Source organism: Miniopterus schreibersii (genome assembly GCF_964146895.1).
Source record: "Miniopterus schreibersii genome assembly, chromosome: 1".
Classification (NCBI taxonomy): domain Eukaryota; kingdom Metazoa; phylum Chordata; class Mammalia; order Chiroptera; family Miniopteridae; genus Miniopterus; species Miniopterus schreibersii.
In genome coordinates, this window is record NC_138101.1 from 170650657 (window position 1) to 170674533 (window position 23877).

Consider the following 23877-nt stretch of genomic DNA (forward strand, 5'->3'; position numbering starts at 1 on the left):
ACTATTAAAACACCTTGCTGACTGGCTATTTTGAGCCAGAATTAACCTGTGCAGCCAGCTGCTTTTGTCAATAAGGTGTTTAACATTACTTAAATTAATGTAAGTGTAGACATGAGCTAATCTTGTGACCAGTCAGCAAGGTGTTACATCTATTTTGAGTAGAAATACATAGGAAAACAGTTTTGGTATAATTAAATTTAGCCTCCTTAGGACTTATAAAACCAAAATATATTATAATATTATTTCAGTAACAGAAAGTGAACAGTCATAATGTTAATCTACATACCCTTTAATTAACTATTGCTGTCTTTGTGGCAAATAAACTAGCCTGATCCTTAATCTCAACAAATTAAACATAATAGATCAGTTCCTATCTAAATAGACTAGGATTTCTGTTTAGAATAGGATTTCTATTTAGAAGTCAGAATACATAAAAGCTTTAGAGTTAGAAGAAATAGAACCTTTAGAAATCATCATACTTCTTGACATTACATTAATTCTGGGAAACCCTTAGATAAATTGTCCTAGACACACTGTGGCCTTTAGAAAGCATCCTTGAGATTACTGCTAATGGTCTTAACATTTGTGTTAAAGCAGAGAAAATGGAACCATGGCCTAAAATGTACCCTTTCCATTGTGTGTATTCTTGCCCAGGTTTCTTGAACCAACAACATTGTTGGCTACCCCTTGTAGTCCTAAGGTTTAATTTAGTTTTACCCAATTCAGTAGTAGTTAGGGGATTTTATTATTTGTGGAAGTAAATCTAAGGACCACCACAATGCGGTATAAAGAATATAGAGATTTTAACTTCATTTTTTCCATTTGAATAAAAATGTTATTTCTGCCCTTTGATAATTAAAAATAGGTACTCCAATCAACAAACCACCTGTTTTGGGCTATAAAGATCTCAATCTCTTCAAACTCTTTAGACTGGTTTATCATCAGGGTGGATGTGACAATGTAAGTAAGGAAATGATAAAAAGTTAAATCATCTGTTGTTTCACTGTTATATGTACTTTAGATACTAAGCACGTTTTCTTAATGAATATAGAATATTGGTGTAAAGATTATTTCACTTTGCAAATGTTCACAAATAAAAACTTTATTTTCCAGATTGATAGTGGTGCTGTATGGAAGCAAATTTATATGGACCTTGGCATTCCTATTTTGAATTCAGCTGCTTCCTACAATGTAAAAACTGCTTATAGAAAGTAAGTGGTATAATTTATTTGTCAAAGAATGCATAATTACAAGGGATATTTTCCATTTATTTTGTTAACAAATAAGAGCACATTAAAGAACATTAAAGTTGGAGAAAGTGTATGGAAAGGTTTAGGCTAATACATTCTTGTGATTGATAGTTATTTCAGTGCACCAAGCTGGTTGTGCTCCATTTTTCATGTTGTCTTAATTTCCTTTCAAAATCTGGGATTCAGGCAGCGTTTATCATCTGAAATGACAGTACATGTTATGGAGCTGTGTCTTTTGTGTGAACAGCCTGCAGATCAAAACTATGATGTCTATGTTCAATTATCACAAGCTAAGATGGTTTAGGAAGAAAAACAGCAAGAATTTAGTAAGAGGAAAAGTACTTTACAAAAAGAAAGTCTTGAACTTGGCCTCGCCTGAACTTTTGATTAAGCATACTCCTACCAAGAAGGAGGATTTCAACTGCCTGGTCTTTAGAAACAGGAAACTCCATCAGTGAGAAATCAGAGCAGCAATATCTGATTTTTATTTAAAATTATTTTTGGAAAAAATGAAAACATCTTTGTTGAAAAATCTCCTGAATGATTTCTAATGCTTGAACTTCTGATTTATTTATTTCATAGCTTATCAAAGAAATTCATAAATTCACATCTAGGGAGTAGAAGGTAGTTTCTGTTTGTTGAAAATCCCTGGACTATCACAATGCTCAAATCAAACTAAGCTTTGGACAAAGAGACTTCTCTAGATTCAATGAATATAATTTCCTCCTGTGATAGAAAAAAATTTAAGCTTTTTAAAAATTGAAAGCTGTTGAGTTAGCCTTAACATTTATTGTATGCGGTTCAAAGAAACAGGTATTTAAAAAAAAGAAGAAAAAGGGCTTGAATTTTGCTTTTTAAAAATGTGTTTAATAACATAGTATTCAAGTTAAATGCAAAGACTAAGATTTATTAAAAGGAAATATTGTTTGTTTAGGTATCTCTATGGTTTTGAGGAGTACTGCCGTTCTGCAAATATTCAGTTCAGAACTATTCACCACCATGAACCAAAAGTAAAAGAGGAAAAAAAAGACTTAGAAGAATCAATGGAAGAGTCTCTAAAGCTAGACCAAGAAATGCCTTTAGTAGAAGTAAAGAGTGAACCTGAGGAAAATATTGACTCAAACAGTGAAAGTGAAAGAGAAGAAATAGAATTAAAATCTCCAAGGGTAAGTAATTAAACTAGTTTTGTCTGTGTTTATTTTAAGAATTACTTAATATTTTTTATTATGGACATTTTCAGATACATACAAAAATCCTTTAATAAACCTAGTTAATTTTCCAGTGTTTAGTCTAGCTTCCTTACTCCAAAGATATCCCATATTATTTTTTCTACCTTCAAAATTATTCCCCTCTTGTTTTCTGTTTTTGTTTGTTCAAGTCATTATTACCTGGGGTCAATCTGAAATATTCACTGCACATTCCCTTTAACGTTGCTCTTTTTATCTCTAATTTACTCATTCTATTTATTATATATTGTTTCTTTTACCCCACTCTGCACTAGAGTCACACTTCACAAGGGCAGGGATTATAGTGTCCAGTCTGTTTATTGACAGTTCCCAGACATCTAGAATAGGGCCTGCACATAGTGAGGACTTATTAAATAGTTGTTGCATGAATGAATCTCCTCTTTCTAACTCCTGTGCTGCGTGGCACACTGTACAGCTCTTGTGGCTGTTTTTCATGTTTGTCTTGTTTTCTAGTCATGTGCACAGTGGTTTTATCTTCTAACTCTACTCTTCCTCTCCGTTACTATGTAAGTCTTATGTAAGAATTGTCAGCCACTGTTTTGATCATTGTTGAATGATGTCCACATAATAGGATTTATTAAATTTTAGGAAAAAGAAAATTTATCACACTGGCAAAGAAGTTCAATTACTGTAATACATCTATTTTTTCAGTGAAATCATAGTTAGTGAAAGAGGAGGTTGAAGTCACCTTCTCTTTTATTTAACCAGAAACCATTTTTAAGACTGTCCATTCTGACTGTCATCTAGTAAATGGAATTGTCTAGTGAATTTTAGGAAACATCCAAATTGGTTTGTTTCTTTTCTTTTTGTAATTTTTAAAAATTGTAAATATACAGAACATAAAATTTGTCATAACCAATATTAAGTTTACAGTTCAGTGGCATTAACTACATTCAAATTGTGCAACACTTCCAGACCTTCTTTCGTGTTGCAAAACTGAAACTGTACCCATTAGAGAATAACTCCCTATTCCTCTGCTCCCCGGCTTCTGGCAGCCACTGTTCTACTTGATGTCATTATGAATATGACTACTGTAGGTGTCTCATATAAGTGGAATTAAACAGTCTTTGTCCGTTTGTGACTGCCTTATTTCATAATGTCTTCAAGGTTCATTCATGTCTGTATCAGAATATCTCTCCTTTTTAAGACTGAATAATATCCCCATTGTATGTTTTGCCATTACATAAAGACCTTTCTCATCTTATGTAAAACACCTGCACTGTCTTATATGAGTCCTGTATTGTATAGATGTACCATAAATTTACCTTCCTCGCGATTTTTCAATGTCTTACAATTATAAGAAGTGCTGCAATGAATGTACTTGTAAAAATTTTCTTCTAATATAGCTGAATATAGAGAACAGATTTATAAAAATGGGATTTCTGGGACAAAGGCATACAGACTTAAATTTTAATAGATAAAAGCTTTCCTTCGTACATAGAAATATTTAAAGGGCACCTGCTATGTGCCAGTCACTGTCTAGATCTGAGGATACAAAAGTGAGCATGACAAAGTCCCTGTTCTCAGGGTACATACATTTTAGTTCTTTGTGATAAGAAAAAGAAATTTCTCCTTTGTCTACCTTTGAAGTTTAACAGAATACATAGTCAGGAACTCGGAAGAACAGTTGTTATACTGAAATATTGATTGTGAAGTATTTTAGTGCTCCCTAAATTGTTGGCATTTTTTTATTCTCACTGTATTCCAAGTAGAGGGGAATCCTGCCAATGTGCAGAGGTTGACTTGAAGGAGAATTTAGGAAATACTTAAATGGCTCACCAGCTTCATGGTCAGTTGAGCATGCAACAAGACTCTGGGTTAAAGCTTCTGGGGGCAGAACAATACACTGCAGGCCCAGTGAGCTCTCAGATACTCATTCAAAGAGATCAGCTCAATTTTCAGTCATTGATGCAATTCAGTTCTTTTAAAATGTAGTCACACAGAAATATAGCGATAATATAAATTTCATCTTAAAAAAGTAGAATTAGAAACCACAGAGCTTTTTAAAAGTTCATAACTTAGGGGGTTGATTTATTATTACTATTATTACCAACTTGTATCATTGACATTTAGATACTGCCTTTAAAACTTTTATTGTAGTCAAATACTAAAAGTCAGATGAATAATGTAGTGAACAAAGAACATTTTTCATTTTTAAGTAGTCTGTAGCCAAGGATCATAGTAGACCTGGACTTAATTAAGTAACTTACATGTGGTATTATTATACTTTCAAGAGGAAGGGAAAAAAGTACACAGGACTTAAGTTGTCACTGTCCTGTCTCAAGCCACAGAGACGACTAGTCACTGCTGTGAAGGTTTAAGAAAAAGACGCATTTTTCTGTTGTTCAACCTCTTCCCCCCTAATAGTGGTAGCTGTTGTAAAGCGTCTGTTCCCTCTACTTAGGGACGAAGGAGAATTGCTCGAGATGCAAATTCTATTAAAAAGGAAATTGAAGAAGAGAAAACAGAAGACAAATTAAAAGATAATGATACAGAAAATAAGGATGTAGATGATGACTATGAAACTGCAGAGAAAAAAGAAAATGAGCTACTACTGGGGAGAAAAAATACACCAAAGCAAAAGGAGAAGAAACTGAGAAAGCAGGAAGACTCTGACAAAGACTCGGATGAAGAGGAAGAGAAAAGCCACGAGAGGTACATTATCTTACATTTGTTCTCCAGAAGCACCTGTCGGGAGCACGGCAGTGCTCTGTTCCTGCTTAGATACTCAGGTTTGAGGGAATGTTTTCTTATTGGGACTTCCATTCCTCTTGTCTAATGAAGGTGAAACACATTGTGAAGATGATGTGTATCGCCTTTCGGAATTGGAGAGAATATACTGGTCGCACCATTTTAATAGCACTTGTGCCCTAAACAGTGGCCTCAAAGAAGGCTGCGCCACCCAGTCAAAAGAAAGGTCCTGCAGTTGACAGCAGGGAAGGGAGCTGGAGAAAAATGGAGGAAGTGGACAAGAGGAAACAGCGACAGCAAAAATTCCATTTTAAAAAAGGTACAATGTGGGAAAGCTAACAAACACATGGGTGCACAGTACTAGCAGATGTTTCTGTGTGTTAGCTTTATCTAAGACATTTTTCTTTTTCAAGTTATTGTATTAGATTAAGTGGCATGCACCCCTGATTCTTGTTTGGAAAGGACATTCTTGCCCCACATCACACCAATAAATTTCAGCTTTTTAATGTCCATCCTGTTTGCTGTTGAGTGAAAGCTGTATTTTTCCCCATGTATTATATACATGTATGGACTGAATTGACTTAAAAATAACCAGTTAGGCAGTCCAGCTAGATCAAAGTAATATCCGACGGTGTTTAGTTGGCCATTTCTGTGTTGTCAAATAGATTTACTAATTTTTATATACTACTAAAAAATGAATTTTAATTCAGCAACAACAGCATAACACACTTGTAATATAAGCTCGCCTCCATAGTTATTTTTCAATTATTATATGATGCTAAGTTTTCTAGAAATTTGAGTTGTTGAGCAAAATTTGGGAAAAGTGGCCTGCTGCATCCAGCTAGTGGCTGACATCCATCGGAAAGTTGACTATGGACAAAATATTTAGAAAAATAGGAATGACTGGTGAATGGAGAGGTAATTTTATTATTCATCACAAATAAGTACGGAAGCTATCACAATTACATGTGAATTAGATTACCGAATAAAGAAAGTTCTGTAGTTAAATATAATTAGGATTAGGAAAAGTGGGAGGAAATAATTGGAGTTGAGTATAGTGATATTTCAAATACTTGGACAACAAATTTAAGCAAAGGTGAACCACTTATAAAGTGGGACTTAATTATAGTTTGAAGTTTTGTTAATAAGCATCAAAATACATTATTATATATGATGCGTAAAACATAATACATAAAATATGTGGTTTTAAAAAACCTTTATAATGTATAAATGGAACAAATATTTTAGAGAAAATTTCAGACATATATGAACTATTCCATTTTATTAAATAAAAATGGAATATGTAGACAAACACAGTGTATATTCTCATTCTATAGCAAGGAATCATGGAAATGGGAGATGTTTTTATCTGCAGAAACTTGTTTGAAGTAGTTTCTTTCATAGTGTTTTGAAATGACCCTATCAGGCTGTAATTGGAAGGTCCCTTGGAGAAAAAAACATTCCCAAGGCAAATGGTTCGTCAAAGCTTTTTCATGTCGGCCCCCTTGTGGTCCCCAAAATAATGCCCCATGTTTATTATAGAGCACAGTGCCTCCTCTTAAGCATTTAATACTCTTGTGACACTAGACTGGCCTTTGATGCAGATCTCTTCTGAATCTTTGCAGCATTAACATAGGATGTTCTTTTGTAAAAATATTAAAAATATTACTGGACCTTCCAATGTGAATCTCCTTTATACCTTATTATCAAAACAAAGAAAAACTAATGGGAGTTGAGTAAAAACAAATAGAAATCAGTACAAGATACACAAAGCTTTATTTTCCTCGTGCTATCCCAGTTTCAACCAGTGACCTGATATTCAAATACCTATTGTTTCCTTGTTAGGGTGGGGAAACCTTTAAAATATAAACTAGCTTAAAAGATACGGTTACTAAGGTAGATAGCTCTTGTTCATTATTTTATCCACCAAACAGTCTTGGGAAGAACCATTCTAAATTGAGCAGAAAGTAGTGGTGGTGTAGATTTAAAAGAATTTAGTTGCAGGAAGTTACTACTTTGAGATAACTTTCACATATAAGGTGACACTGAAGTAAGAGTTCCAGAGGCTTTCAGGGCATATATTGTTCTTCCGTTGCTCTAACAGAAGTGATTGATTTGGGGCACGGGGAGCGCGGCCCCGCCGCCGGGCGCCTGTCCGAGCGACGGGCTCCCGGGCGCGGCGAGCCGGTCTTCTCCGTCTCCTCCTTCTCCTCCTCCTTCTCCTGCTCCGCGGCAGCCCCGTAAGGTCATGCGTAGGCTTCACTCCTCCTGTGGGACCTCTGTAGCGTGCGGTGGTTTGGTCTCCATGAGTCGTTAGTAGTTATCAATGTTATAACTTACTGCAGGGAAGAGACCGAAAGCAAATTCGACTCTGAAGGGGAGGAAGATGAGGAAGACACGGAACCCTGCCTAACGGGAACCAAAGTGAAAGTCAAATATGGCCGAGGGAAAACGCAGAAGATCTATGAAGCCAGTATTAAAAGCACTGAAATTGACGACGGAGAAGTTTTATATTTGGTACATTACTATGGATGGAATGTCAGGTAAGCAAGAAATGTATTTTCTTACTATTGAAATTTCTTTTCAGTGCTTCAAAAAGATCAAATTAATGTTGTGAAGAACCAAAGGAAATGGTATGTGTGTATTTACAACAGCACACCGTGTATCCTAATTTTCTAAGACTTCCAACATTCTCACTGTTTCGGTGCCAGTACTTCCAGACAAAATGTCGCCAGATCATACCTGTAATTTGACAAGCTGGATCTATTGCTCGCTTGCAGTGAGGGAGGGTGCACAGCACGGAGAGCTTGAGGTGACTCAGTAAGAGGGTGTCAGACGGATGGGTGAAAGCCCAGGGCACCACCTTTGGGAACAGCCACAGCCCAGGATTCTGTGAGGATACCCTGTAGGATGTGGGCAGAGAGCCAGGCCCACAGCTCCCAACAGTGCCCGTGGGTTTACTTGCTTATTACATTTATCAGAAGTCAAAACTTTATCAAGCATTGTAATAATTCTCAATTGATTAATTTATAAAAGAATGTTAGAAAGGACTTTGATTTGAGCATCTATTGGGTGATTTTGGGGGAGGGTTCAAGGAAGTGGAGCTTTGCTCTCAATTGGATGCTGTCAGTAAGTACAGTTAATTCTGTGATTGATAATCTTAGTAAATGTAATCTATAAGGAGAGAAGACTAGACCAATGTTAGCGCTGTAAATTGGTAAAGAAGCTGCCATCAGGGAAAAAGGATGTTCGGTCTTTTTTGTAGCTTGGACAATGTTCTATTTTTTGTGTTTACACACCATTAGGGAGTGGTCTTGTTTTTTCTCGATTCCTCACGATCACTTTGCAAGACTTGTCGGATGTTGATGTTGTGTAAAATTGTTCATGTTCAACAGAACAGCATGATCTAGCTGTGATGCCGGATCACTTCTGTAGCAACATCAAGCCCAACCCGATAGTACCAGACTAGTTACTGAATATCAGGGAGCACTTTTCCCTTTCTCCTTTGGAAGGCTTGTGTGCTTAATATTCTGCTTGCCCTGTATTTGTTTGGAGCCAGGGTACGCCAAGGTTTCCCTGCATACCCAGAGTGTACTCTGTTACACCTCAATTTCTTCATCTCTGAATGGGGAAGATAAAGTACCTACTTTGTAGAGATGATGTGAGAAATTGTGCTAATACCTGTATTAACATACAAAATACTTAGAACAATGCCTGGCACTTAGCAAGTGCTCAAGTAAATGTTAACTGTTTGGGTTTTTTTAGTGAGGGGGAGTTAGGTTTCTTTCATCTCATATCATTTTAAAAGAGTTTGGATTTATCATATATAAAAGATTTTAAAGATAGTAGTTTATTGCATATAAACCTTCAAATTTTTTTTCTCTCTCAAACCAGCCTGTGCCCTTCAAATTTCTGCCAACATTAGTAACAAACTTGTCTATCTCACTGTTGTTTTATATGCACATGTTGAGTTTAGGGGGAAAGGGCCACATTTAGGAACTCTGAGTCACTATCTTTGTAGTTAGGACACGTTAGAGTCGTCTTTTTCCTCAGATTCTGTTCAGTTCAGAGTTGTTATTGTATGCTCACATTCTCCCTAGCCAGTGACGTTCCTAAGTATCCACTTACCTGCTTACTCACAAGGTTCATGGTTTTCCCTGTCCCTCTGCACTTCTAAAAGCTAGTACAGTTCTGGTCTGCTCAATGACATAGAGCCATCGTAGTTCCTAGAGAATCTAGTTGGATTTCTAAAACAGTGTGGCCCTTGAAACTGTGAGGGAAGTCCTGGTCTTAGTAGAGAAACCCTCGCACCACCCTTGGTTGGCAGTATTAATGCTGGAAGTACCCTTGTGACATACCGCGGTGACCGGCACAAGCTGTATTCCAGATCAGGCCTGTGCTTCCTGGTCGTCTGATGTGTCCTGTGGAATTTTGGAATTGGGCAGTTACTCCTTCTGTGTTAGCCCTGGTCCAGATGCATAGCCCTGGTTTACGAGACTGTACTTGGTTTTACTGTATGTCTGACTTTCTCACCAGACTGTAAGTTGCATGAGAGCAAGGGCCTTCCCTCAGTAAAGGGCCAAGGGAATGAATGCTTCTAAATAAGGTCAGAACGCATAGATTCTTAACCTGGTAAAATGAAGATACTGGTTTGATCCAGGAGATAGTTTTCAAAACATAATATAGGTAATCATGGTACCATATCAACCAAAACTTGTGGGTTTTGGAACCGTGTCCTTGCTTTGCATGGCTCCATGGTCACTGGGTTACAAAATGAGAGTATGGTTCCATTAACATGATACAGTTTGAAGCAAGGACTGCCCGTAATTTTTTGCTCAAATGTTCAGATTTTAGATTTTTGATAGAGCTTTATCTATAAATACCTATATATTTACATAATGTAAAAAAAACTGTTACTTAGTTCTAGAAAGTTTAATTTCTTATTTGCCCGATTAGTAATTTGGACTGACTAAATTGAAATTCAAAAGTGATGTCGATATTTTGGAAAAGGTACAGGAGAAATGAGTTTTCAACTTGAGCTAAACAGAATAAACTTAAAGGAAATGAAATATCTCAAAGAAATTCAGTCTTGGAGGTGACATAGTTCAAAATAAAATTTTATTAGAAGTACTAGAAGCTAGAGAGAGTTCTGTGAGGAAAAGAGAGTTGAGGAGGACTTCATAAATCTGGAACTGATCATACTGCAAGTTTGAATTTACCTGACTTTAAATTATTTGGTCAATAAAATGAATTCCAGTGCAGAATCAGTTTTATTTCATTAAGTTCAGATCTGTGGGAGTTGTGGAAAACAAAGCAGTTCAGTCTTGAATGTATTTAGCGTTTGCTTACCTAGCTGTCTTGTGTTGCCCTATTGGTGGCAGGTATACAAAGCACCTAGTGCAGTAGCTGGCCCATGTTATCAGCAAACCAGCCCCTGTGCCCTTCACATTTCTGCCAACAGTAGAAACAAACTATTTAGTTTATCCCACTGTTGTTTTTATTTGATGAATACATTTCAAATAAGGTATTATTGTGAGTTTTTTAATATATTTTTTATTTTAAGGTATGATGAATGGGTGAAGGCTGACAGGATAATCTGGCCTTTGGACAAAGGTGGACCAAAGAAAAAACAGAAGAAAAAAACTAAAGTATGTTCATAGATTCATATTCTTTATGATATGTACAGGAATTATTCATATTGTGTTTTGTAAATCTTGTTTCGTTACTGTAATAATTACATTGATTCTTTTAAGGTAATTGTGATTTTTCTCTCTTATAACTCAGAGCTAAAAAAGTAAACACATTAACACATTATTTCAGGAAAGGTGAAAACCAGTGAATCCTAGGGCATAGGCTTTAAACTCAAACGCCTATAAGCGGCTATATAGAAAAAAGGTAAATTAGGACTGATAGTGACCGATTAAAGGACACGTTCCTCATCTAGAGAGGGTGGAACTAACCCCTCTGCAGTGGGATCCAGTCAGGGTATTTTAAAAAATGAAATCTGATTTTTTTTTTTTTAAATCCTCACCCAAGGATGTTTTTGTTTTTTGTTTTTGTTTTTTTTTAGAGTGGGGGGGGGAAGGAGGAGAGAAAAACATTGATGAGAGAGAGAAACATTGGTTGGTTGCCTCCCAGACGTGCCGGGACTAGAGATTGAACCCGCAGCCGTTTTGGTGTACAGGATAATGTTCCAGCTGACTGAGCCACCTGGCCAGGGCTGAAATCTGATTTTTAAATGTTGGAAGCTAATACTAAATTTTAAAACACATACCTGCTGGCTAGCTGTATCTTCATCCACACCCTCAATTTTCAACCTTTGCTGTAGAGATTCGCCTAGTGTTTTGTCTGTTTTATGGTAGATCTCTTTCTTTTCCTCAGGGAATAAATAGTAAGGAACAAGGGGTGGGGTGCAGAGCAGTTGATAGCTTTCTAATGCACCGACTCTCACCTTCATGATATAATCTCAGTGGTCTATAATACTGTAGACCATCACATTTATATAAGTATAAAATGTGTTAGAAAACTATTTGTTTTTAATTTTTCTATAAGCACAGATTAGGGATGGACACATAAAATATCTAAAACTTTTTGAGTTACAGCTTTCCTTGGAGAAGTAGAATGTTCATTTTTCCTAAGGAATGGGCTCTTCTCATACATTTTGTTGTTATCCAGAATAAAGAAGACAGTGAAAAAGATGAAAAGAGGGATGAGGAGAGACAGAAGTCAAAACGGGGACGACCTCCTTTGAAATCTACCCTTTCATCAAACATGCCGTATGGTTTGTCCAAGACTCCAAACGGTGAAGGAAAATCAGGTACCAGAAGTGCTCGCAACAATATGGCAGACAGCTCACCTCTGTCAAATGGAATGGAAGGTGCTCAATTTTGAGGATCACTGATTTTTAAAAAAACAATATAAAAAAAGTCAGTTGTGTGAGAGTCATAGAAAGTCATCTAGGTTTTTAATCTCATGTAATTTAAACTAAATTTTGATTTGAAGAAAATGTTTATTTTAGTATACCATGATTACTTAAAACTTAGTGATATTTTACTTTAATTTAGGAATCCCTTTTCTTGTCAATATTGTAGAAATACTCTATTTTAATAGAGGATAGGTTGACAAGCCATGCATCCTACTGTGTGCTGCACTGTCCTTCAGAGCATGCACCAGTGTCTCCTGTAATTCAGTGCTCTCCCCTAGGATCTTTCAGCGAAGCCGAGACCTTGTTGTTCAAAGAGCACAAACTAATATGGTACAGACATGTTTCATGATGAGTATAGGTGAACATATTTGATTCTGCTTTTACCTTTTCCCCCACTTTTCTACTTCTAAATGTTTTTCCATGTAATGTAAGAAACATTAAATAGTTGCCTTATATATAAAAATTTTCCTCCTTTCAAGGAAAAAGCTCTTCAGAACCTACAGGTTTGCCTTTAGTCTGTGGGATGCCTGCGTGCAGTTTAGGAACGGGAGTGCTTCCTTTTCCTTCTCTTTACTGCCATCTGCTGGAAGGCTGCCATATTACACAAATACAACATGTCCACAAAGTGAAAACAGCATGCCCTTGTGCAGTGTACAACCTACTAAACTATACATTGTAGTCTTGCTAAACTACACATAAAAGAAGTTCTTTTTTAACATGAGAACAAATGAATTCTAAATCCTGTATGTGGTAAAATCACAGAATAAAACTATGTACCTTTTTATTTACAAAATACATTTAAGTTTGCCTTTTTGAACTTCTTTAGAAAATAAGCACTGTGTGGACAGAACTTTTATATTTTACAGTTCCTATACAGTCTCAAAACCTTACTCTATATTTAAAATTATCTGAATTAAAGGGAATGATTTGTCTCTTAATCAGAAGAATATTTAAGTTTTGAGAAATTCACATTACTCATTTTGTGTACCTGCTTCTTTCCAGAATTATTTTAACTAGAATGTCAGATTCCTATGGATACAAAATGGCCACCACATTTATTAATCACTACCCACTAGATCTCAGACCAAACTGCTTTATAATTTTATATCTCAGTACTAGTCCTTTGAATTTTCTAAGGAGTATTGTAGCCTGAATATGATACTAGTGAAAATTGCAAAATAGCTCTTTTACAGAATTAAAATAGTAGTGTTTTCTATGTAACGTATTTTTACATGGAGTTTCACTTGAAATCCTCCTCCCCACACATATTTGGTACAAGTGTATGTTTGATTTTACATCAAAAATTTCTATTTCTATAGGAAGGTGTTCAGAGGTGCATGATTAAGAGTTTTATTTGTCTTTGGCAGAATTATTACAAAGTTGAATTGGTAGTTATGATAGAATCCTTTCCAATATTTCCTTTTGCAGACTCTGGCTCATCTGATAGTGAAACAGAAGACCTTTTAGAAAAGAATTTGATGAGTGAAGAACTTCCTCCTGATATTAAAGAAGAACTAGAAAAAAACGAAAATTTAAATGATGATAAACAAGATGAAGAAAACCCAAAGATTGCTGCCCATGTATTAAAGGAAAACGACAGGACTCAAATGCAGCCTTTAGAGACCCTGAAGTTAGATGTTGGGGAGAATGAACAAATAGTACCAATTTTTGGAAATAAAGTGGAACAAGCAGAAGAAGTTAAGAAAGAGGCAGAAAAATCCCCTAAAGGAAAGGGAAGACGAAGCAAGACAAAAGATCTTTCTTTAGAAATTATAAAGATTTCATCATTTAGCCAAGACGAAGCAGGAAGTGAACCTCATATAGAAGCTCACAGTCTAGAATTTCCTTCACTAGACAGTAAAAACTTTTCTTCTGCTACTGAAGATGAAATTGACCAATGTGCAAAAGAAAAAAAGTTGAAAAGGAAAATACTGGGACAATCGTCACCAGAGAAAAAAATAAGAATTGAGAATGGAATGGAAATGACAAATAGCATATCTCAAGAAAGGACCGGTGATTGTGTTGCATCTGAGGGAATGAAAAATTTAAACTTCGAACAGCACTTTGAAGTAGAAAATGAAGGAATGCCGTCATTAATAGCAGAGTCGAACCAGGGCATTCAGGACTTGACTAGTGCGAAACTGGATAGCCCGCCTGCAGAAGCTGTGAGCGCTCCACTGAAAGAGGAGGATGACGCGATGCCTCTGATCGGACCCGAAACCTTGGTTTGCCATGAAGTCGATTTGGATGATCTGGACGAAAAGGACAAGACCAGTGTTGAAGATGTCGCAGTGGAAAGCTCTGAGTCTAACTCTCTCGTTTCTCTTCCACCCGCCCTACCTCCTGTAGTACAGCATAACTTTTCAGTAGCTTCACCACTTGCTCTCAGTCAGGATGAGTCTCGAAGTATAAAAAGTGAGAGTGACATAACCATTGAAGTTGACAGTATTGCTGAAGAATCCCAAGAAGGTCTCTGTGAGAGGGAATCAGCAAATGGATTTGAAGCCAGCGTTGCCCCTGGTACCTGTGGTATTATTGTTCAAGAAAGAGAGAGCAGAGACAAGGGTAAGGACTTTATAGGGAGAAAACTTGCCTTTATATTAAAACCAAATAGTAAATTAAGAGTTTTAGGAACTCTTGACCTGTAAAGTACTTTTCCTTCCTTCCTCCCTCCCTCCCTTTCCTTTTTTCTGCCCTTCCTTGCTCTCCATTCCCTTTCCCCCCGCCCTTTTTATAAATGTATGTACAGAAATTCATGTAGAGTAGACAAGTGAATAAATATAATTGCTATTGACTTTTCAAGATCTTTCTTTCCCCATTTTTCAGGTCAGAAAAGGCCAAGTGATGGAAATGGTGGATTACTGACAAAAAAGCAAAAGCGTACCCCAAAGCGAACAAGTGCTGTAGCCAAAAATGAAAAGAATGGAACAGGTTAGTGCTTTTCAATGCTGGCTTTAGTACAGCGTTAATATTTTCAGCAGGTTGTTGGCTTGGTAATTTATGTCAGTTTAAAAATAAATTTGGTTTATTGTATTCTGAAATAGAAAATTTTCCATTAATTTTTTTAAAATTCATATTATTTTTTAATCCTCACCTGAGGATATTTTTTTCCATTGCTTTTCAGAGAGAGTGGAAGGGAGAGAGAAACATCGATGTGAAAGAGACACATCGATTGGTTGCCTCACGTACCCTTCCCCCCCCCCAAACTGCTGGCTGGGGATTGAGCCTGCTACCTAGTGAGGTACATGCCCTTGGCCAGAATCGAACCCAGGACCCTTCTGTCTGCGGACCAATGCTCTAACCACTGAGCAAAACTGGCTACAGCTTTCCATTAATTTTTAATCCCAGGTGCTTGTCAATTTTACTTAGAGCTAGGATAGCTGTGATTATTTTTTATGCCTATTTTTTATCTAATACAGTTTAATATTAGAGGAATGTATTTAGGAAACTTGAATAAAAGAAAAACAACATTTGCGGTAGTGGTACAAGCAAATTAAGTTTGTATTTCCAAATGGAATGTTTTTCTTGAATCTAGAAAAGCTGATCTCTAAATGGTATGGTAATGTTAAAACATGGGGAAATAAAGTTCTTATTTAAAAAACAAGAAAATTAGTAAATTACTATGAATAGATAATGAAAAACAAACTTCTGTATAATAAGAAATAAAGTTAAGTCATAGAATATAGTACAAATAAAGATGGTGGGTTCTTTTTTTTAAAGAATATGTTTTTATTGATTGCAGAGAGAGGAGGAGGGGAGAGAGAGAGAGAAACATCAATGATGAGAGAGTCATTGATGGGCTGCCTCCTACACACTCCCTACTGGGGATCGAGGCCGAAACCCAGGCATGTGCCCGGGAATCGAACCATGATCTCCAGGTTCATAGGTTGATGCCCAACCACCAAGCCACACCGGCCGAGCAAACATGGTGGATTTTGACAAATTAAAATTTTACCTTCCAAACCTGCCTTCATACAAGTCTGAAAGGGAAATTCTAGGTTATAGTAGCTACATGTGCCAAAGAAAGAACATACAATTTATAGAAGATAAAGGCATTTCAGGTTCTTAGTAGCCATTATGTGGCTGGACAATACAAGACTAGAGTATAGAGAAAGAGTGATGGGAGATGAGACTAGAAAGGTAGCAGGAATTACCAAGGGAAAATGAGTAACTTTACAGTGGATAAGACTGGCAGACACAACCTTAGTCAGATGATCAAAGTGAGCACCACCAATAATGGGACAGTTGAAATCATGTACCCACCTGGCGCAATGCACCAAGAAGAACATAGTAGCATATCTGTGATTTCCTCTCAAAGGTTCATAACATGAATGTAATCTTGAGAAACCATCAACAAATTCAAACTGAAGGATATTCTATAAATAACTGGCCTGAAATTTTTTAAAAAATTCTCAAGGTTATGAAAATCAAAGAAAGAAGAACTGTTGCAGATTGAAGGAGACTTAGGAGATGAGACAGCTAAGTGTAGTATATGATTCTCACCTGGACCCTGTTGCTGTAAAAGGACACGATCGGGTCAAGTAGAGAAACTTGGATAGGATCTGAGGATTAGACAATAGTAATGTATTTGTGTTAATTTCCTGATTTTGATGGTTATATTATGGTTCTGTAGGAGTGTGGTGGTTTTCAAAACATGTCCACAAATTTGTTGATACTCTTCCCTGCAAGAGACAAAGCCTAATTCCCTCCCCTTGAGTGTGGCCAAATTTAGGGACTGTCTTCTAACAAATTGGAAGTGATAGAATTCAACTTGGAAGACTAAGTCATAAAAGGCGCTGCAGATTCCTCCTTGCTCTCCCTTGGATTAGTTGCTCTGGGAGAAGTTAGCTGTCATGCCCTGAGGACACTCAAGCAGCCTAAGAAGAGGCCCAGGTTGTGAGGAACTGAGCATATCCTGCCAACAGCAAGCTAGACACCAGAGGCCTTCTGACCACACCCCCGTGAGTCACCTTGGAAGCATTTCCTCAGGCTCCAGTCAAGTCTTCAGAGACCACAGCTTCAACTAAAAGCTTGACTGCAAACTCACAGGATCTCCTGAGCCAGACAGACCATGCAGCAGAGCTGCTCCCAGAATCCGACCCTCAGACAGTGTGTGAGATACTGAACATTTGTAGATTTAAACTAAGATTTGGGCTAATTTGTAGATAACTAACACAGGAGACTGTTCTTGTTTATAAGAAATAAGCACTGAAGTACTCAAGTATGGATGGTAGGGCAACTTACCTTCAGATGAGTCAGAAAAACATTTCTTGGCAACTGTCCTTATAATCTTTTTATAAGTTTGAAGATCGTCTCAAAATAAAGAGCTAAAAAGATTAAAAAGGATGGAAGAAAAAGATGGATCAGTTTTACTTTTTGGAACAAATCTTTGGTTTAAGGCAGTGAAAGAAGGAATGAATGAAGCAGATTTGGGAAATAAAATTACTAGGACTCAGTTCTGTTATTAAGAGGAATTTGTTAACTGACATGGAACACAGGAATAGCAGCAGGGTTTTGGAAGAGTAATTTAGGGATTGAGTTAGAGGTCCCCAATATTAGGGAAAGTGGGGCCTGGAGCTTAGAAGAAAGTCTGTAGAAGACAGTTGTCACAGGAGTACAAGACACTGAGCTCGCTGTGGGAGAGAATGAGGAGAAGTGATGTACAGCATTGGAAATCGAGTCAGTAATACCGCAGCAACTGTGTGTGGTGCCGGGTGGGCACTGGAAATATCAGGGGGCACTGAGTAATGCACATGACTGATTGTCATGCGGTGCACCTGAAACTAACACAAATAATATTGGCTGTAAATGTAATTGAGAAAAGAGAAGAAAAGGACCAAAGGTAGAATTGTGTGGGGTACCTTTTATGTGGGATGGCCAGGAAGACTCCCGTAGACGCTGATGGGAGCTCAGTGAAAGTGAGCAAGCATTGGGTGTTTCAATAAGAAAGGAGTCTCATGTGCTATAGGGTATTCAATGGGGTCACGATATATAGTCATTGAGTGTTTTGGACCCTGAAAATAGCACAGTGATGTGATCAGAAGGTGTGGAAATCAGGATGATAAAGAATTTCTTTGAAGAAATTGGACCCTAAAGAGAAGGAAAGAGGTGCCAGCTAAAGGGGAAGGTTTTCCTCTCTCTCCCTCTCTCTCTAAGGATAGAAAACATCTAAGCATGTTGGTAGACTCTGAGAAAAGAAGTTGAAGATAAAAGAAGCTGGTTAATTGACATTAAGAATTTCAGAGAAGCTGGAAATAGATGGTTTTAAGGGTATAGCTGAAAAGATTAGTTTGCCCAGAAACAGTTCCTTTTTGAGGCCAACAAAGGAGCACTAAGTTACAGATAGAAGAGGGACTGGGAAATTGTGTGTAACCCTCAACTTTTGCCTTTTCAGTAGAAAGCAAGATTTGCTTTTGAGAGAGTAGGGTGGAAGTAGGGTATAGAGCTTGAGAAACATAAAATCGAGAGCGAATTCTAATTTGTTATTAACTGAAAACCAAAAGCATCTCTAAGTACAAGTTTGGTTAGGAGGGATGTAGAGTTGCAAACAAGTATCTGCGCATGTTTTATTATATATATGTTAAAGACTGTACATCAAGATCTTTTTCTGTGCTTTTTCATATATGTAGTTTCAGTTGGTCCTCTTTGGAGTAGCTTGTATGTTTTGTTTTAAACATAAATGGGGCAATACTACATATATTACAACTTTGGCTATTTTCCTGTTTTTGTTCTTATGACCTGTAGTTCATTCTTTTTAACAACTTTAGCAAAGTATTCAGTAGTATATCATTTTTAACTGTTTCCCTGTTGGTGGGCATTTAGATGTTCTTTGGTGTTTTTTTCCTGTTAAAAAACTTTGAGCATTATGCATTTGTTTCTGTAGGATACCAAAAAGTGCAATTGCTGGTTCTGTTGCATATTGATATTTGAGATTTTTATAAGTTATAATCTGAGTCAGTTTTTTCTTATTATAGGACAAAGCAGTGACAGTGAAGATCTTCCTGTCGTAGACAATTCAAGTAAATGCAGCCCCATGAAGCATCTTAGTGTACCCAAGCCACAGAAGCTTGCACGATCTCCTGCAAGAATATCCCCTCACATCAAAGATGGAGAAAAAGAGAAACACAGAGAAAAGCATCCAAATTCATCCCCTAGGACATACAAGTGGAGCTTTCAACTCAGTAAGAAGCTTATAGAAAACTTGAATGTATATTGTAAAGTGGTATATACCTTAAAATGTCAAAATAAGGAGTAACAATTAGCAGATTCATTTATTTAGGTTTCCAAATACTGTCTTATCAATAGTCATCACTTATTTTAAATAGAAATCCATGTCTTTTCATTATACTAACTTGATAAATCTTCACTGGAGGAAAATCTCCAGTTAGGAAATAAGACATATGATTTACATAAATCGAAACTGAAACACCCTTTCTAATATTGACAGTTGGAAATAACTAATAAATGAGAAAGCCATCAATATTAAAAAAACTATTTGGATAAATAACTACAATTGTACATCAGAGTTGCTGTGTGTTGATGTTTTCTTACATTTTTTCTGATCATTTAAATAATACGTCAAGTAATGTTTAGTACAGAAATACTGGGATATATAAAGAAATCATATTCCTGAATTTAATATCTTCCATGTTTATAGAGACTTATTAGCTTAATATGGTAGGTTTTAATAAATTAAAGCTCTTGATGATTTATGAGTTGGACTTCTGATAGAGCTGCCATATTTTTCTGAAAGAATTATTTTGAAATCCTAATTAACTTTTTTCCCCCCTTTTAGATGAATTAGATAATATGAACAGTACAGAGAGAATATCTTTTCTTCAAGAAAAACTAAAGGAAATCAGAAAATATTACATGTCTTTGAAGTCTGAAGTTGCGACCATTGACAGGAAGAGAAAAAGATTAAAAAAGAAAGACAGAGAAGGTAATTTGATTTAATTTTTCTTTCTTCTATTTTCAGATATATATCTTGTCATCTTAGAATATTTTGGTTTGTCTCTCCTTGAATATAGTAAACATTTATTAATTGTTGTTTTTAGATTCTTGGTATTTTCTTCTTTGCTATTGTTGAAGTGTGTCAACAACTGCATTAATCAGAGTGAGACTCTTGAAAGAGACTATGAACTATTTTACAAAATGTGAGATTTTTACTAAATGTGGTGGGTTCTCGAGAGCTAACTCGCTCTGAATTCACTCTGCTCAACATTTACTGGCTGCCCGTTAATAGGCACTATATTTGTTATTATGAGGTTCACTATAATAGGCATATGGCTTATCTTCAAGATTATTTTGTCGGGATCTTAGGTCATTTGCTAAGCGACTACTGTATAAGATAGTTCAGGGGAGCAACATTAATGCACATGAACCATGTGCTAGGACCACTTCTATGTGCTGGGAGTATGGAGATGAATGAGACCCAGATTTTGATCTCAAAGGTTCTCGTATCTAGTTGGACAGTGTGTGATGAGGGCGCCAAGAGTGATATTAACAAGTATAGGAGTTGGTAGGAGGAGCGATTACTTTGGAGTAGTCATGGAGAGAGAGTAGAATTTGACCTAAACCTTTACAATGTGTAGGGTTTTCCCAGCTGGGTGGCTCAGAGCATCCTTCTGCACACCAAAAACGTTGCAGTTTGATTCCCAGTCAGGGAACATACCTAGGTTGCAAGTTTGATCCCTGGTTGGGGTGCATACGGGAGGCAACCAGTCATTGTTTCTTTGTCTCTCTCTCCCCCCTTCCTCTCTGTCTCTCAAATCAATAAACATAATCCTCAGGTAAGGATTAAAAAAAAAAAGTAGGATTAACTTCTAGTTAAATATTGACACATTCATATCTACTCTGTCCTCAATCCCCACTAAAATAATAGTAAAGAAAATCAAAAGTCCCACAGCCTTAAGGACAAGGAACTAGAGAATGGGACAGCAGACTGTGACAGGTAAGAAATGTCAACAGCCTGTCTTTTGGAAGCTGAGGAGCAGATAAACTGTAACTGTCCTAGCAGATAAGGGAATGCTACAACCTAAGCTTGTTTATTCTTGCAGTGGGACAGGAAGCAAGCTATTTCATACCACGTCACCCCAGAAAAGCTCTGATGGCAGGGATATGTGGTGAGGCTGAAAAATGGGAATTGATAGACAATGGAAGGAGAAATTGGATCCTTCTGTCCCACCTTGTTCAGCAAACTACCTTTTTCCACATGGTGTCAGAAAATAGGAAATTAACTTACTTGAGTGAGTGAAAGGGCTCAATAGGCTCATATACCCAGGGACACCAGCCATAGGTGAAGATGAGGGTTAAGTGCTAAACCAAAAATAATTATCGTGAGTAAAAGTTCGCAGAACTGAATGGTTGAGACTCCTGTCCTTTTTCCAGCTGAATAGCTTATCCCTGGAAGCAGTAAACCAAGCTTATACTAACTCCTGGGAGAAAATAGAAGGGTCCCTCTGGAGAAACTGGACAACCCAAGAGAAATGGTCTAACATAGATACCAACATTTGGAGGTTCCTGAACCAAAAGGCAAGATCCTTGCCGATTGTTGCATGTGCAGGGCCCACCACTGAAAAGCCCTGCGTACTCATGCACAGCTTCCTGTTAGCTTTTTAACGTCCCTCTCTAAATGTGGGAGCCACAGTACCAGACAAGAAAGCCTCTACATACGTAAAGACAGAAACCAAAGTAGAAAACGAGAATAATAAGGAACTTGGAGAAAAGCAGACTGTGTGTACCATGTAGACACCAAACTATAAATAGTATCTAGAGATACAGGAAAGATCTGCAGTCTTGAAACAAGAATATATTAATAAAATTCAGAGGACAAGACAGACATGTTAAAATTAAAAATATGATAGGAATTTTTAAAAATGTAATAGAAGGGTTAGACAGCAAAGCTAAAAAAGTCCCAGTAGGTCAAAAAGACAATAGGAGAGAAGAATTAAAAGTATAGGATCTGGCCAGGAGAGTCAGCTTCTGAATCACAGGATTTCTAGAAAAGGTACTGAATAAACATAGGAGGAAGTATCATCAAAACAGTATTATAAGAAAAATTTCCAGAACTGAAGGGTATGAGATAGACGATTGAAAGGGCTCCCTGTGATCTCTAAAGAATGGCGAGAAAGCCCGGCGGCGTGGCTCAGCAGGCGAGCGCTGACCCTCCGATCATTTGATCGCTGGTTTGACTCCCGGTCAGGGCGCAGGCCCGGGTTGCGGGCTCCATGCGAGGGAAGCGCTAGGATGCCCATTACATAGCAGCCATGGGATGGGACAGGCAGGAGGGCTCCAGGGAGGCTGTTTCTTTAAAAAATGACAGGCTCACCCGTACTGAGAGAAGTTGTCCCCCATGGCAGAGAGAGAGGATGAATTACTGACACTGCAGCCTGTGTCGCATGTGGTCCTGAATCCCTCTACTCCCCGTCCAACGGTTTTTAATCCCTTTGGTGGAGCAAATGGAAAGGGATATGATTGCCATTTGTCCTTTACTTTAAATAGTGTAAACAGCAAGACGTCTCTACAAAACTTATAAACACAACAAAAAGAAGGCAGCAAATTAACAAATTGAAACTCCTTCAGAGAATCAACTGCTTTGAGTTTCCTAACGGTGCTAGAAGTTTCAGACAGCTAGGAGGCTCTGTTGTTAGCTGCCTTCCCTTTTTGGTTCTCGTAGTTCTTTTGCGGTGTGAAATGAGTTCCTAAAGTGAGACTTCTGTCATGCATGTTAGAATCTGCAGCGATGAGTTAATGTCATATTGGTAGTCCGCACTCGCCGAGGGAGACAGACTTAAACAAAAAAATGACACTTCAAAGAAAATAGGAACAACTGGGTAAAGATAAGCAGGGAGCAGGTGAGCTTTGCGAAGAAAGAGAAGACAACCCTGGCCAGCTTGGCTTAGTGAATAGAGCGTCGGCCTGCGGACTGAAGCGTCCTGGGTTCAATTCCAGTCAAAGGCACGGACCTTGGTTGCAGGCTCCATCCCCGGCCCCAGTTGGAGAGTGGGGGGTGGGGGTGCCCGCCAGTCGATGTGTGTGTCTCTCTCTCCCTTCCAAACTCTCTGAAAAACAATGGAAAACATATCCTCAGATGAGGGTTAAGAAGGAAAGAAAGAAGGTAAGAAGTAAGTGTGGACCTACGAGCCAGGAGGCCGCGGTTCAGTTCCAGCCCCAGCAGGGCACGTGCTGGGGTTGCGGGCTCGATCCCCAGTAGGGGGCGTGCAGGAGGCAGCCAATCAGTGGCTCTCATCATTGATGTTTCTCTCTCCCTTCCCTCTCTGAAATCAATTAAAAAAAATTTTTTTAAATATATTATTAAAAAAAAAAGAGGCCAGTGGTTAGCTGGTTACAGGAAATTCTCTGAGATAAGTGAATTCTCTTAGGTACTGTAACCCAGAGATAAAACACGAATCTGATATAGTGAGAATTTATCTCTGGTTGATCGTGTTTCAGATTTGGAGCAAAATGAATTGCTTCCAGGGATCTTTCAAATAGGGGTTTAAGAGTTTATGTCTCAGGCCCTGGCTGGGTAGCTCAGTTGGTTAGAGTGTCATCCCAATACAGCAAGGTTGCAGGTTTGATCTCGGGTCAGGGCACATACAGGAATCAACCAAGGAATGCATAAATAAGTGGAACAAATCTCTGAAAATCAATCAATAAAATGAGGGCCTGGGAGTCTTGGACTTAAAAAAAGAGAGAGTTTATATCTCTTTGGTCTTTAAATTTCATGGTGAGTTTATTTGAACTGAGTTATTTTATTGAC

General features: G+C 37.5%; 1 protein-coding gene across 3 annotated transcripts in view; it reads left to right on the plus strand.

The window, feature by feature from the left end:
• Positions 1 to 23877, plus strand: part of ARID4A (AT-rich interaction domain 4A) — a 55161-nt gene that overhangs the window by 29105 nt on the left and 2179 nt on the right. For 2 of the 3 annotated variants that reach the window (XM_081129619.1, XM_081129620.1), the window contains exons 13-23: positions 866 to 960; positions 1114 to 1211; positions 2185 to 2416; positions 4902 to 5152; positions 7534 to 7731; positions 10752 to 10836; positions 11864 to 12065; positions 13542 to 14678; positions 14940 to 15044; positions 19088 to 19294; positions 19909 to 20055. In XM_081129619.1, the coding sequence (XP_080985745.1) occupies positions 866 to 960; positions 1114 to 1211; positions 2185 to 2416; positions 4902 to 5152; positions 7534 to 7731; positions 10752 to 10836; positions 11864 to 12065; positions 13542 to 14678; positions 14940 to 15044; positions 19088 to 19294; positions 19909 to 20055 (2757 nt within the window). The remainder of the gene's footprint in view (positions 1 to 865; positions 961 to 1113; positions 1212 to 2184; positions 2417 to 4901; positions 5153 to 7533; positions 7732 to 10751; positions 10837 to 11863; positions 12066 to 13541; positions 14679 to 14939; positions 15045 to 19087; positions 19295 to 19908; positions 20056 to 23877) is intronic. The other variant, XM_081129621.1, reaches the window with a different exon arrangement.